General features: G+C 45.2%; 1 protein-coding gene across 5 annotated transcripts in view; it reads left to right on the top strand.

Moving 5' to 3' along the window:
- The window catches only part of ECHDC1 (ethylmalonyl-CoA decarboxylase 1), a 49,558-nt gene that overhangs the window by 22,703 nt on the left and 13,159 nt on the right, over window positions 1-13,696 (top strand). For all 5 annotated transcript variants that reach the window (XM_045009740.1, XM_045009737.1, XM_045009738.1 and 2 more), the window contains exons 3-5: window positions 3,303-3,445; window positions 7,043-7,095; window positions 12,175-12,255. In XM_045009740.1, the coding sequence (XP_044865675.1) occupies window positions 3,303-3,445; window positions 7,043-7,095; window positions 12,175-12,255 (277 nt within the window). The remainder of the gene's footprint in view (window positions 1-3,302; window positions 3,446-7,042; window positions 7,096-12,174; window positions 12,256-13,696) is intronic.

Here is a 13,696-nt window from a genome sequence, read left to right as displayed (position 1 = left end):
GGCAGAGTAGACCTTGTGACCAAGCAAGTCCATGCGCTTGGCCTCCTTCGACTTAGGAGCCGGGCCTTGCTGGCCGTTGCGCTCTTTGTCGTTGACCGACTGCACCACTAAGGACGAGGGGGCAGGGTGCACATACAAATGTTCGTATCCCCTGGAAGGGACCATGTATCTGCGTTCCACCCCTCGGGCTGTGGGCACAATAGACGACGGAGTCTGCCACAAGGTATCAGCGTTCGCCTGGATAGTCCTTATGAAGGGGAGAGCTATGCGGGTTGGAGCGTCCGCGGACAAAATGGTCACTATCGGATCACTGACTTCCGATACCTCCTCAGCCTGCAGATCCATTCGCAGTGCCACCCTGCGAAGGAGCTCTTGGTGCGCCCTTAAGTCAATTGGCGGGGGACCCGCTGATGACGAGCCTGCCACAGCCTCATCCGGGGGAGAGGAGGAGGAAGAAGTTCCGGGCAGGATGCCGTCTTGGTCAGCATCCGGCCCCTGTGAAGGTTCCTGCCCCAGAGGTTCCTGGGCAGGCTGAGCCCCTTCGTCTGCACCGGATGGTACCTCAGTGTCAACTGGGGGGCGGCTTACGGTAGCCTCTGGGACGCGTGGCTCATGCGATACGGTGCGCATAGGAGGCACAGGAGGGCCTTGGCTTTGGTGGTAGGCCCAAGGGGTCCAATAACCCCACTGATTTGGGTCCTGGTCCGCAGGATGGGATTGCCGGAAAACTCCCAAAGGGACCTGAGAGTCATGGTCATCGACATAGTAGCTGTCGGCGTGTGAAGAGGCCGAAGCGTGTCGAGAGGGCCAAGGTGGAGCAGATAAGCCTTGCGCCGAAGTGCCCACAGATCTCATTTCCCGCCTTTGTGGTGAACGGTGCCGGGAGGCATCTTGGTATCGAGAGCAGGAGCGAGAATGGGACCTGCGACCAGCGCGGTGCTGGCAGGTCGACCGGGATCTCCATGATCGGTGCCGGGAGCGACTCCGCGAGTAGCGGCGGCCATATTGGTACTGAGAGCTTGATCGGTGCCGGGAGTGACGGGTCGGAGAGCGAGAGAACGACCGGTGCCGCGAGTCTGACCAGTGCCGCGTGGTTGAGCGGTGCCGGGACTGCGAGCGGCGGTGCGATCGACGGCCAGATCGGGATTGGTGCCGGGAGCGGGAGCGGCGTCGAGAACGGGAACGGGTTCGGTGCCGGTCAGAGTCGGTGCCAGCAGGTGGCCTAAACATGGACGGCTTGCCCATGGAGCGGGGCGCCCGCACCGGCGGCGCCGGGGGCGGTGGCACAACCGGTTCTGTCAGCGCAATGAGGTCCCGTGCCACCTCGAAGGTCTCTGGAGTCGATGGCAGTGGCATCTCTACCGCGGCCGGAGCCGGGGAGGTTACAGGTGCCGGGCTCGACGGCCTCTCCGGGGCCGGAGTCGCCGGTGCCGGCAGAAGCGTCTGCGGCAGAGGAACCGGTGCCACGACAGGTTTCCGTGCCGGGCGGTCCGGACGGGGCGCACTCTGGTGCTTCGGAGCCGGCGGTGCCATGGAGGCAGCAGCCTTTCCCTTCTTCGGCGAGAGAGAGCGTCTTTGGGCCGGTTTCGGTGCCGATGGCGCTTTCGGTGGCACCGCAGAGTGGCCCGGCGCCGTGGCGGCGCTGCAAGAGTCCGTTGGGACAGCGGGCAGTGCCGCGGCCGGAGGGGTTAAGGCTGCCTCCATTAGGAGCTGTTTCAGCCTAATGTCTCTTTCCCTCTTAGTGGGAGGCTTGAAAGCCTTGCAAATTGGGCACTTAGTAGATAAGTGCGACTCTCCTAAGCACTTCAAACAGGAGCTATGAGGATCTCCTGTAGGCATAGGCCTGCGGCAGGCCGAGCACGGCTTGAAACCCGGGGAGCCGGGCATACGCTCCGGTCCCGGGTGCGGGTGGGGCTAACCCCCAAACCCGCTAACTATCTAACACTAAACTGATTTTAAACTATCAAAACAAGAAAACCTAAGCTAAGATAAGAACTATGTGCAAATATTAACAGAGAAACTATGAGGAAGCTAGGGAAGCGGAGGTCAGACAAGCTGCACTCCGCTGTTCCAACGACCGACACGGGCGGTAAGAAGGAACTGAGGGTCGGGTGGGTCGGCTGAGGTATATATGCGGTGCCGTTATGGCGCCACTCCAGGGGGCGCTCAGCCAACCCACTGGGGTTGCTAGGGTAAAAGTCTTCCGACGAAAGTGCACGCGGCGCGCACACACCTAACTGGAATGGATATGAGCAATCACTCGAAGAAGAACATCAGTTTAAGCCTAGTGAAACCAATTTCAGCAGCCCACACATCTTGTTGAATTCTAGTTTGACCAAATTTGAAAGGGAAAGGAGCCAAACTCTAAGGACTGAGATAGTTTTTAACTGTCTAGACTCCAAAAATGGTATCCTATTTGCATTTTTTTTAAGTTAACACTTTGATCTACTCTGCTGCAAAATAGGAGTAGGCCAGTGTTCACCAGATGACTTTTAGTGCACAGTAGCAGGGACCACATGCACAGTTAGTGCACAACACGCTAGTGCTCTGTAGACTTACACCTCAACTTACTGCACACTAACTGTTCACCTAGGCAAGACCTGAGTTATTAACAATGAATTCTGCTTATAACCTGGCCTCTGGATGTTCATTTACCAGTTAAAACATATTTGCTGTATATATGTGCTGATCTTTTTGTACCTCCATTCTAATTGCCTTAGGGAGGAAGAGAGGGTCCACGTTCACCATCACTAGCTTCCTTCTTCATGATCTCCTTGACTTTGTCTGTGTGTTTCTTCTTTCATCTGTTGACTATGGCCCTGGTCCATGAAAGCACTTAAAAGCTTAACTTTAAGCATGAATAGTTCCAATGAAGTCAAGTTATTCTTTCTGTAAATGCAGCATGAGCATTGTGGAATTCTCTAAAAATTCCTCAGGACGTCAGAAACTGAATCTTCCACCAAAAATGCTATGCATGTCATTACTTCTCTGGGAAAGTGAGTATTGCTTTGATGTCATTTATAACGTGCTTAATATTAATCTCATAAGAAGTGCCTTACAAGTCACCACTCAAAGTTAAGCATGTGCTTAAGTTCTTTGACGGATGGGACCAATATGCCAAACATTGACCCAACATCTCAAGGTGTTGCTTTACTTTAAATGTTTCCAACAATCATTTACTACTTCCCTGTTGGTATAAGGTATTCTTGGTGATGCACATTTTAAATATCAAGCAGTACAGTAAGATTACACTCTGATTGTGTCCCCATTGACACAGTTGTGCTTTTCTCCCCTAATGACAGGCACTATGATGCTAGAACTCCAGGAGAGGGTAACTGAACTGGAAAATTGGAAGGATGGGAAAGGTCTTATCATCCATGGTGCAGAAAACACTTTTTGCTCAGGATCTGATTTGAATGCTGTCAGAGCAATGTCCAGCCCACAGGCAAGTTTATTATTATATTATTTATTATTATTATTTAGCACATGGGAGCCTCTTTCATGGAAGAGCACCTCATTGCTCTAGGCACTCTACAAACACAGAACAACAGAATGATCCCTGCACAAAGATCTTATAATCTTAAGTATATGATGAGACAGCAGATGGATACAGACAAATGAGTGAGCAAAGAAACAATGATAAAATATTAGCATGATCAGCAGTAGTATCAGCACATTAGTGGCCAAGTGATTAATATACATTTCATTTTTGGTAGAAGACGCAATCTTTGATGTTTTGAGGAACTCTTTTTTTTTTTTTTTTCCAAGCAAGGATGTTCCACAGTGCTCGTGCTATGATTATACATAGAAATCTCCATTTATGTCACACAAGTGTTGTTATAATAAGTAAAAAGTAGCTGAGTCTTTGCAAACTTGTTCTTGTAATTTGCAGATTAAGCTTTCCCTTTGAATTCCATGTTTAATCATTCTCGATGAAGTGTCTATTTCCATATAAAGTCTCTTTGACATTCAGAATTCTGTTTATACAAACTGGATCCACTGCAACAGGGGGAAAACGGATGCAATATGGTTCTCAGTAGACTTACTGAGAGGAATGGAATGGATAGGTATTCATATGACATTGTTCAAAGAAAGTACTTCCTCTCCAAGAAGCCAAATCACATACAAGAACTAAAATAAAACCATGAAAGCCACAAGAAGTGGCCTGAGAACACTCCAAATACACTTTTGACCTTGGCTGTATTCAAACCAATTATTCAGATATGAGAGATTCTTTAAAATTGCCGATCCCTGAAACATGCATCCACTGGGATTTAATATCTCTGACAACACTAAAGCTGTGTAGCATGAGAAATAACATTTGCTTTTAATCCAACCTTGCAGAACTCTGCTCTCTCACTCGTTGATGGAGGGTGGAACATTAGGTTTTTGATCATCCTCATGGTGAAGGTCGCGGAATAGCTTTTGTGTCTGGGCTGGTACCTTTTCATTGCATTTTTGCACAGTGGCTTTTCTCCATGGCATTGTTGTCTTCATGCAATTATTGAAAAACACATTTTTATTTGACTAATTTGCTGATTTTTTTCCTGTGATTGTTCATAAATCCAGCACAAATCTTGCATTTTTCCTCTGGTACAGAGAGGCAGAAAGATGGCCCAGAAAACTGAAGGATTTTCACGCCCTCTAGTGGCTCCTCCTCCCTGCCTATTTAATCTCTTCTAATCTGAAAATAAAAAATGATAGCACAGAGGTAACGCTGGCTAGGAGACAGCCCCTGTTCTTTCCTGGGACAAAGTGCTTTCTGCATGGGTGTCATTGGCTTGTTGACCAAATCACAGAAAACAAATGAGCAGGAATGGTATGTTTAAAAAAAACTTGTTTTTCTGTGACTTTGCCTGCAGGAGCAGACCCTAGCTTATGAATAGCAATCCCCTTACTTTTCAGTAAACCACAGAGATACAGCTAACTGAAACAGAGGGGAAGCTCTAGCCGGGACAGGTGAGAAGAATGGAGGAGACTCACACCTCTTCTTGATCCCTCTCTAGAAGCTGTAAGGTTCCTGATCTGCAATTTGTAGCCTACCGAGCACTTGCCAGTGGTCTGTGGAAAGCTTGTTGTAGCTGAGATTATAACCTAGGTTGTTTGACGCTTAGAGGAGCAGTGATGTTCTAAGGCCATCAATATGGTTTCATATTCTACTTTCTCTGTGAATGGGGTTTTCGTTCCCCCAACAAACAAACTTGTCTTTGTACCATCAGATGGTTCACTTATATATATAATATTTTTTTCCTTTGTGCACTTTGATTAGTTTTCTTCTTACTCTGAGGATACTATTATAGCTGAAAGTGTGATTGTTCCTGAGTCTCCAAAGAACATGTTTCTTACTCTGATAAAGTACTGTGTCTGGTAACCTACTTTTTCTTTTCTTTCTGTCTTATCAGAAAAGCCTGTAAATATAATCAGTCAGAGCTGAGATAAGGTTTTTGAGAGTTCTTCTCATAGTCTTTCCATGTGAAATAGACAAATCTTTCTACCGCCTGATAGTTATTCTGAAAAGCACCAGTAGGAAGAAATTTGTTTTTGTCTACTGAGTCACAGAAGTGTTTATCAAAATGTTCCACCCGATTAATCTTTAGTTTCCATTTTGACTTTCAGCATGAAATTAAAAGTGTACAAAAGTGCCAATTTGAATGCAAGGACTCCACTGTGGTGTGATAAAGTATAAACAAATTCCTCCAGGACAATTTGTTTGGCTGCATCCTGATGATTATTGCATATAAAATGCAGCACTCTGGTCTGAGCCTGAACATTGTCATAACATAAATATCTGCAATCATTTTGAATTTTTTCTTCTTGCACAATAATACTAGACATGATCAAATAGGGGCTTACTCCTGCACCAGCTGGGAATGGGAGAGCTGCCATTGACGTCAATAGGTGCAAGATCAGCCCTATAGTAATAGATAAAAATCTGATATTTTTAAATACTGTCATAAATACTGTGAAATGTCATTTCCAAGCAACCTTTGAGTTGTTATGGGATAGAGCCACATAAATGGACTTAAATGGAGCCATGACAGTTTACACTAGCTAAAGATCTGTCCTAAAATATTAAACTGCTAGTTGGCTTCATAGCAGTGGTGTCATGTTCTGCTCTCAGAAGCCCAGAAATAAATGGCAGAGAAGCTGAAATGTTCTTCCACCTAGCAGGTGGATTCATTCTAGTTACTAGTTAAGACATGTTGGCAGGGCAGTATGAAATAAGCTTGATCTGCTTGCACTATACTTGCTGTGAGTAGAAAACTTCAGTCAACACAGCACCTTTAACTAGCACTAAAACTGAGTTTGCAAAAAATACATATGTAAGCAAAATGGAGCTGTTTATTCATCACGTTAAAATTTGTTTTACTTGAAAGACTGAAGCAAAAATCTGTTTCCTTATCCACAGATTTGTTCCGGCTCATCCACACAACTACAGGACTAACTAGCGTGCTCACTCTCTCTCTCTTAAGCAGAATTGAAACATTTGTTCTAGAAATACATATGTGCAATTCAATTAATAGACTTTGCAAGCTGATATAAAAGGGGAGACTAGTAGATGTTGTCAGAATTTTGTAGTTGAAACATTTTTAGACAAATAAAATTTTCATCTCAGTCTAAATTTTCTGGTTTTTTGAAAAGCAAAAATTTATACTGAAAACTGAAAATTTACACTCAACATTGAATTGAAATCTTGGGTTTTGGTTTTATTTATTTTATGGAAAAAACAAATAAAAAATGTCCTGTGAAAGATAATTTGGCATTGTTTGACTAACTCTAAATATTTTGAGTCTATTAACTTTGACAAATATTTTGTTGCTAACTTTGATAAATATTTTGAGTCTACTAAATTTGACAGTCTCTTATCAACACTGTTCTTAATTCTAATCTCACATCAATATAAATCAGTAGCAACTCCATTGATATCAGTGAAATTTCACCATAATAAACTAGTTTGAGAGCAAAAGAATTTTCTCTACCTTTGCTGTATCTTAGGGTGGTTTGATCTGTTTTTTTATATTTTTATTTTAATTGTTTATAGGATGGAATGAACATCTGCATGTTTATGCAAAACACCTTAACCAGACTCAAGAGGTAATATTTTCTCTTTCTTCTTCTCCATGAAGAAATCATGCAAAGACTGCAATGCATTTCTGGCTACATTTTCAGAAGTGGTCTCTAAATTTACATACACAGTTTATAATTGTGCAAGCTTTTGGAACCCAAAATCTCATATTTATGTGTGCAAGTTGGGTAGTGATGTGTGTGTCTCTAAATCTGATTTGCACGAACAACTCTGAGTTTTAGGTTTTGCAAAAATTTGCACAGATAAAATTGCAGGCCTTGATTTGGAGGGCAGGCTGAAGTCACTTTGAAAATCTGGGCCTTCACGTTTTCTATAGTTAACTCAGTGGAGGCTGATGAGCTTTCAAAAGTGGGAAGGCAAAACTTACACAGACTACCCAAGTGTGGTATTTTATTTTTTTAGGTCAGCCACTTCATGGAAGGAACATGTGCAGATGAGGGGTATATTAGTTCACTTTTATCACTGATAGGTTTTCATACTTGATGTTTGTTCTCTCTTGTTTGTAGCATCCCTTTAGAAATCAAGAAATAGCATTTCTAATGAGTCTGTGCTGTGGATTGTTTCTGTCCTTTATTTGTCATTAACATTTTTCAAGATGTTTGTTGGGGGCACTTGGAAGATAAAAAGGTTCTATATTTCCAAACGATATATAAGAGAGCATTGATATGGGTTAACTGCCAAGCTCCACATCTTTTTGTAAGCTTCCCCAGGAGATCGTAGACCTGTTGTTTGTATAACAGTAGTGCCTAGATGTCTCAGTCAGAACTGGGACTCTATTTGCATGGATGCTACCTAATACAATCAGAATAGACAGGACAGACAAACGATGGCATAAAGATATTATTTAACTGAAGCACAGAGAGATGAAGTGATTTCCCTAAATTCTCACAGGAAGTTTGTGGTAAATCTAGGAATTGACCCCATATTTTCTGATTCCCATCTGAGTGCATTAACAAGACCATCCTTCTTCTCCAATAAGCTCCTTGTGCCTTGTCTCTGTGAATGCGAGACATACAGGCATGAATGCTTCTCTAAGGGATGGCTCCTAGGCGTTGTTGGGGGCTGAAAATTGTCCCTGCTACTGTGGTTTTATTCCCTGTCTACCCACGATGGAGAATTCTGAAGTTTATTTTTGAATCTAGGTTTCTTCTTTAACCTCACAATAAACTGCCCATCAACTCACTGAATTACCTTTAGTCAGGCAATTAGACACAACGTATTGTGTAGAAATGTAAACAGGTATTGACCAATTGCTTCAATTTCCTGGTAGGCCTCAAGTTAGTTAGTGTGATTAATGAAAGTATTACTGACCTTGAAGTAACAGTGGGACGAGACTCCCCCCAGCGGGTACAGGTAGATACGGCCATCGCAAAGGCTACAAACTGCTTCTGCCCTTCAGGGGTTCTGCCAATGAAGGGCAGTTTCATTGATGAATGAGACTCTATAGGAGATGTGCAGGCAGAGGCTGCCTAGAAACCATTCCCAATCACAGAATTCTTTCGGTGTCCTAGCTACACTCCACCTCATCCAGCCCTGCCCACTTTCTGTACTCTGCTGGATGACTTCAGATCAATCTAGTGTTGCTGACCCCACCACTACTTCCTAAAGGCAGACTTTTTGCCACAGAGGCCCCATAGTCCAGGCTTCTGCTGGTAGAAAAGGGAAGTGGATCAAATTCAGTATTTTAAAAAATCATCCCAGCCTTCATGTAAAGCACCCTCAACCAAAATCCTCAGGATGTTGTGATAAATGAAAGCGGGGAGGGAGAGCTCCCTTTTATGGACACCCTGCCAGCTAGTAGCTATAAAATCCCTCTTAGTAGCTGTTCTCTAATTGCTCTACCTGTAAAGGGTTAAAAAGTCTCAGTGCAATGCAGAGGTAAAAAAGGAAGTGAGTGGCCACCTGGCCAAAAGAGCCAATGGGAAGACTAGTACTTTTTAAAATTGAAACAAGACTTCCCTTTTACCTGTCTGTCTGTCTGCTCTCCCAGGGAGAGGCAGACAGGGAGCAGTTATGCTGTGAGAAGCTTGGGCCAGGTATGAAAAATTATCAGTATTATATCTAGAAACTACTCATGTAAAACTCTAGATATGTAAGTAGATCAGGAAATGTCTAGGAAGACGCAATTAGGTTTATCCCTTTTATTTCTTTATGGCTTGCGGATTCCTCTGTGCTAACCCCAGGGTGCTTTTGTTTTGCTTGTAACCTTTAAGCTGGACCTCAAGAGAGCTATTCTTGATGCTTAACTCTTGTAGGTTTATTTATTTATTTATTAAATCTAGCAAAAGCCTAAATCCGGGATGCATTTTCTTATTTTTTTTAATTAATAAAGTTTATCTTTTTTAAGAACAGAATTGGATTTTTCTGTCCTAAGAGCAGGGTTACTCAAACAGGGGTCGCCGCTTGTGTAGGGAAAGCCCCTGGCGGGCTGGCCTGGTTTGTTTACCTGCTGCGTCCGCAGGTCTGGCCGATCGCGGCTCCCACTGGTCACGGATTGCTGCTCTGGGCCAATGGGAGCTGCTGGAAGCAGCGTGGGCCGAGGGACATACTAGCCACTGCTTCCAGCAGCTCCCATTGGCCTGGAGCAGCGATCCGTGGCCAGTGGGAGCTGCGATTGACCGGACCTGTGGACGGGGCAGGTAAACAAACCGGCCTGGCCCGCCAAGAGCTTTCCCTACATAACCGGCGACCCCTGTTTGAGAAACCCTGCCTAAGAGGGTTGTGCACATGTTGTTTAATTAGCTGGTGGCAACCACTGATTTCCTTTGTTTTTCTTCTCAGCTCTTCCTGGGGAGAGTGCGGGGGGTGAAAGGGCTTGAGGTTACCCCACAGGAAGGAATTCCCAAGTGCGCCTTCCTGGGTTCTCAAAGGGGTTTTGCACTTGGGTGGTGGCAGCATCTACCAATCCAAGGTCAGAGAAAAGCTGTAACCTTGGAAGTTTAGTACAAGTCTGGAGTGGCCTGTATTAATTTTTAGAGTCCTTGCGGGCCCCCACCTTCTGCATTCAAAGTGCCAGAGTGGGGAATCAGCCTTGACAGATGTGCATGTTATTTTCCAAAAAAAACCAAATGACCTTTCTGTTGTAACCCATGTCCTCCGTTTCTCTTACCACCACTCCCAATGCTTGTAACCATCTGTGAGCACATTAGGTCTCCACTTAATCTCATTGAGGTACTGGAATGGACTTTTATTTGTCTCAATGCGCACTTACGTGGCTAGATAAATAATTAACAATATTTTGTATAATTCATTAGCAGATACGTTTCACGGTAGAATAGTGGGTTGTTTCACTAATGAAGATGACTCTCATATACTTTAAAGCCAGAAGGAACCATTGTGAACATCTAGTTTGACCTCCTGCACATTGTAAGTCACAGAACCTCACCCACCCACTCCCGTAATAGACCCACAACCTATGGCTGAGATACTGAAGTCCTCAAATCATGATTTAAAGACTTTAGATTACAGGGTATTTAGTTTAAACCAGCAAATGACATATGCCCCAGGCTGCAGAGGAAGGCTAAATCCTCCCAGGATCTCTGCCAATCTGACCTGAGGGAAAATTCCTTCCCAATCCCAAATATGGTGATCAGTTGGACCTTGAGCATGTCAGCAAGACCCACCAACGAAACACCTGGGAAAGTATTTTCTGTAGTAACTCAGAGCCCTCCCTATCTAGTGTCCTATCACCAGCCACTGGGGATATTTGCTACTAGCAGTTGTCGATAGGCCACATGTCACTGCAGGCAATCTCATCATACCATCCCCTCCATAAACTTATCAAGCTCAGTCTTAAAACAAGTTGTTTTTTTGTCCCTGCTGCTCCCCTTGGAAGGCTGTTCCAGAACTTCACTTCTCTGATGGTTAAAAACCTTCATCTAATTTCAAGCCTAAACTTGTTGATGGCCAATGTATATCCATTTATTCTTATTTCAACACTGGTGCTTAACTTAAATAACTTCTCTCGCTCCCTGGTATTTATCGCTCTGATATAGTTATAGAGTTCAATCATATCTTCCCTAAGACTTCTTTTGGTTATGGTAAACAAGCCAAGCTCCTTGAGTCTCTCTTGTAAGATAGGTTTTTCATTGTTCTGATCACTCTCGTCGCCCTTCTCTGCAGATGTTCCAGTTTGAATTCAACTTTCTTAAACACAGGAGACCAGAACTGCACGCTGTATTCCGGCTGAGGTCTTACCAGTGCCTTATATAATGCTACTAACACTTTCCTGTCTCTACTGGAAATACCTCACCTGATGCATCCTACGATTGCTTTAGCCTTTTTCATGTCCACATTGCATTGCAAGCTCATAGTCATTCTGTGATCAACCAATACATGCAGGTCTTTTTCCTCCTCTATCACTTCCAACTGATACATTCCCAGGTTATAGTAAAAATTCTAGTTGTTAGTTCCTAAATGCATGAAATATTAAATATCATCCCATTTCTATGACTCCAGTTTACAGGGTCATCCAGATCTTCTTGTATGATATTCCGGTCCTCCTCAATATTGGCAATACCTCCCAACTTTGTGTCATCCGGAGATTTTATCAGCACGCTCCTACTTTTTGCACCAAGGTGATGAATGAAAATGTTAAATAAGATTGGTCCAAAGACCAATCCTGGAGGAACTCCGCTAGTAAACTCGCTCCAGCTTGACAGTTCACCTTTCAGTATGACCCGTTGTAGTCTCCCCTTTAACTAGTTCCTTATCCACCTTACAATTCTCATATTAATCACCATCTTCTCCAATTTAAGTAATAATTTCCCAAGTGGAACTGTATCAAATGCTTTACTGAAATCAAGGTAGATTAGATCTACTGCATTTCCTTTGTCTAAAAAATCAGTTATTCCGTTAGATGCTTTGTTCTCTTGGTGTTCCAGCATGGTATAAATATTGCAGCATAAATGCAGTGATCAGTTTTGTTCTGTTTACATGTATAGATTAAGAGATTGAAGGCATTTGAATGATATGACTTCTGTTTACTTCAGAAATATAATGCCTGAGTCCTTTCATTATTTGTACATTGGTATTAAAAATATACACTCTGGGTATAAAAATCCTCTCTGTCTTTCTCTCCTGTGTAGGCTGCCTCTGATTAGTGTTGCATTAGTTCAAGGAAAAGCTCTGGGAGGTGGAGCAGAATTTACCACAGCATGTGATTTCAGGTAGGATTAAAATCTTGTTGAATAGACTCCAGACAAGTGACAATGACTGAATGGTTGTCTCTGTGGGACATGTCATGTTTAAGGTATTATATTCCATTGCTGATCACTGTCTTACAACCCATAGGGAAATGACTTTCTACTAATTCGCTAAAACCACCAGTTATTATAGAAATCTGAGGAATTAATAAATTCATGACATCTGCATATGGATTCCTAGATTGCACCAGCACTCATATCTGTGAACCCCCAGGGCATTTATAATTTTGCCTACTTGCTGTGTAAGTATACTAGGGTTACCATATTTGAACATTCAAAAAAGAGGACACTCCATAGGGGGTGTTGGCCCCGCCCACAGTCCTCCCCTGCTCCGCCCCCACTCTGCCCCAGGACCCGCCCCCTCCCCACTCGGCCCCGCCACTGCACCCCTCCTCACCCCCTGGCCCACCACTGGCTTGCTGCGTCCCTCCTCAGTCCCTCACCCACTGCTCGCCTCCTCCCTCCTGCCACTCACTTCCTCACTCCCCTGCCAGAAACCCCCATGCCTGCCCCGAGAACCCCTGCCTTCTGCTGACTCACCGCTTCTTGCCTCCTCACCCCCGCCTGCCCACCCGCCGCTGGCTCCCTCACTGTTCGCCTCTTCAACCCCCACTGCCCACCGCTGGCCTTTTCACACACCCCGCTCACCTACTCACCCCTCACCTACTCAACCCCCGCTGCTCACCGCTTACCTCTTCACCCCACCCCGCTTACCTACTCACCCCTTCTGCCGCAAGTCCCTCTGGCTCCTAGGATCAGGGGCAGCCGAGGGGTCTCCATGTGCTGCACCTGCCACAAGCGTGAGCTCCGTGGCTCCCATTGGCCGGGAAAAGCGCCAATGGGAGCTGCTGGAGCCGCAGAGGGCGGCTTGCAGGCACCGGCAGCGCGCAGAGAGCCCTCCGCCCCCCCTCCCCCAACCCTAAGAGCCAGAGGGACCTGCTGGGGGATGAGGTGGGGAGTCTCGGTGGTGCTTACCTGGGGCGGCTCCCGGGAAGCATCCGACAGGTCCCTCTGGCTCCTAGGGTTGGGTTGGGTCTGGGGTGAAGGGGGAGGGCTCTCTGCCCGCTGCCGGTGCCTGCAAGCCCCACCCCCGCAGCTCTGATTGGGCAGGAGGGAGCCAGTGTAGCACGCGGAGACCCTCTTCGCCTCTGTGCCTAGGGGCCGCCCACATTGCAGGCTCCTGCTGGCAGGCGGGCGCCGGGAGCTGCCCCAAGAAGCGCCGCCAGCCCGGCGACTTTGTTAGGATTACCATATGTCTGTATTTTCCTGGACATTTTTAGATATTTAAAAATTCCTCCCGGACAGTGATTTAAGAACTAAAAAGCCAGACATGTCTGGGAAAATACGGATGTATGGTAACCCTAAAGTATACCATGTGTGGAAGAGAGGTTTGGGTTTCCCGACA

This window comes from Mauremys mutica, chromosome 3 (assembly GCF_020497125.1).
Source record: "Mauremys mutica isolate MM-2020 ecotype Southern chromosome 3, ASM2049712v1, whole genome shotgun sequence".
Taxonomy (NCBI): Eukaryota; Metazoa; Chordata; order Testudines; family Geoemydidae; genus Mauremys; species Mauremys mutica.
Note: the sequence above shows the minus strand (reverse complement) of the source record. Positions and strands in the feature narration are given on the sequence as shown.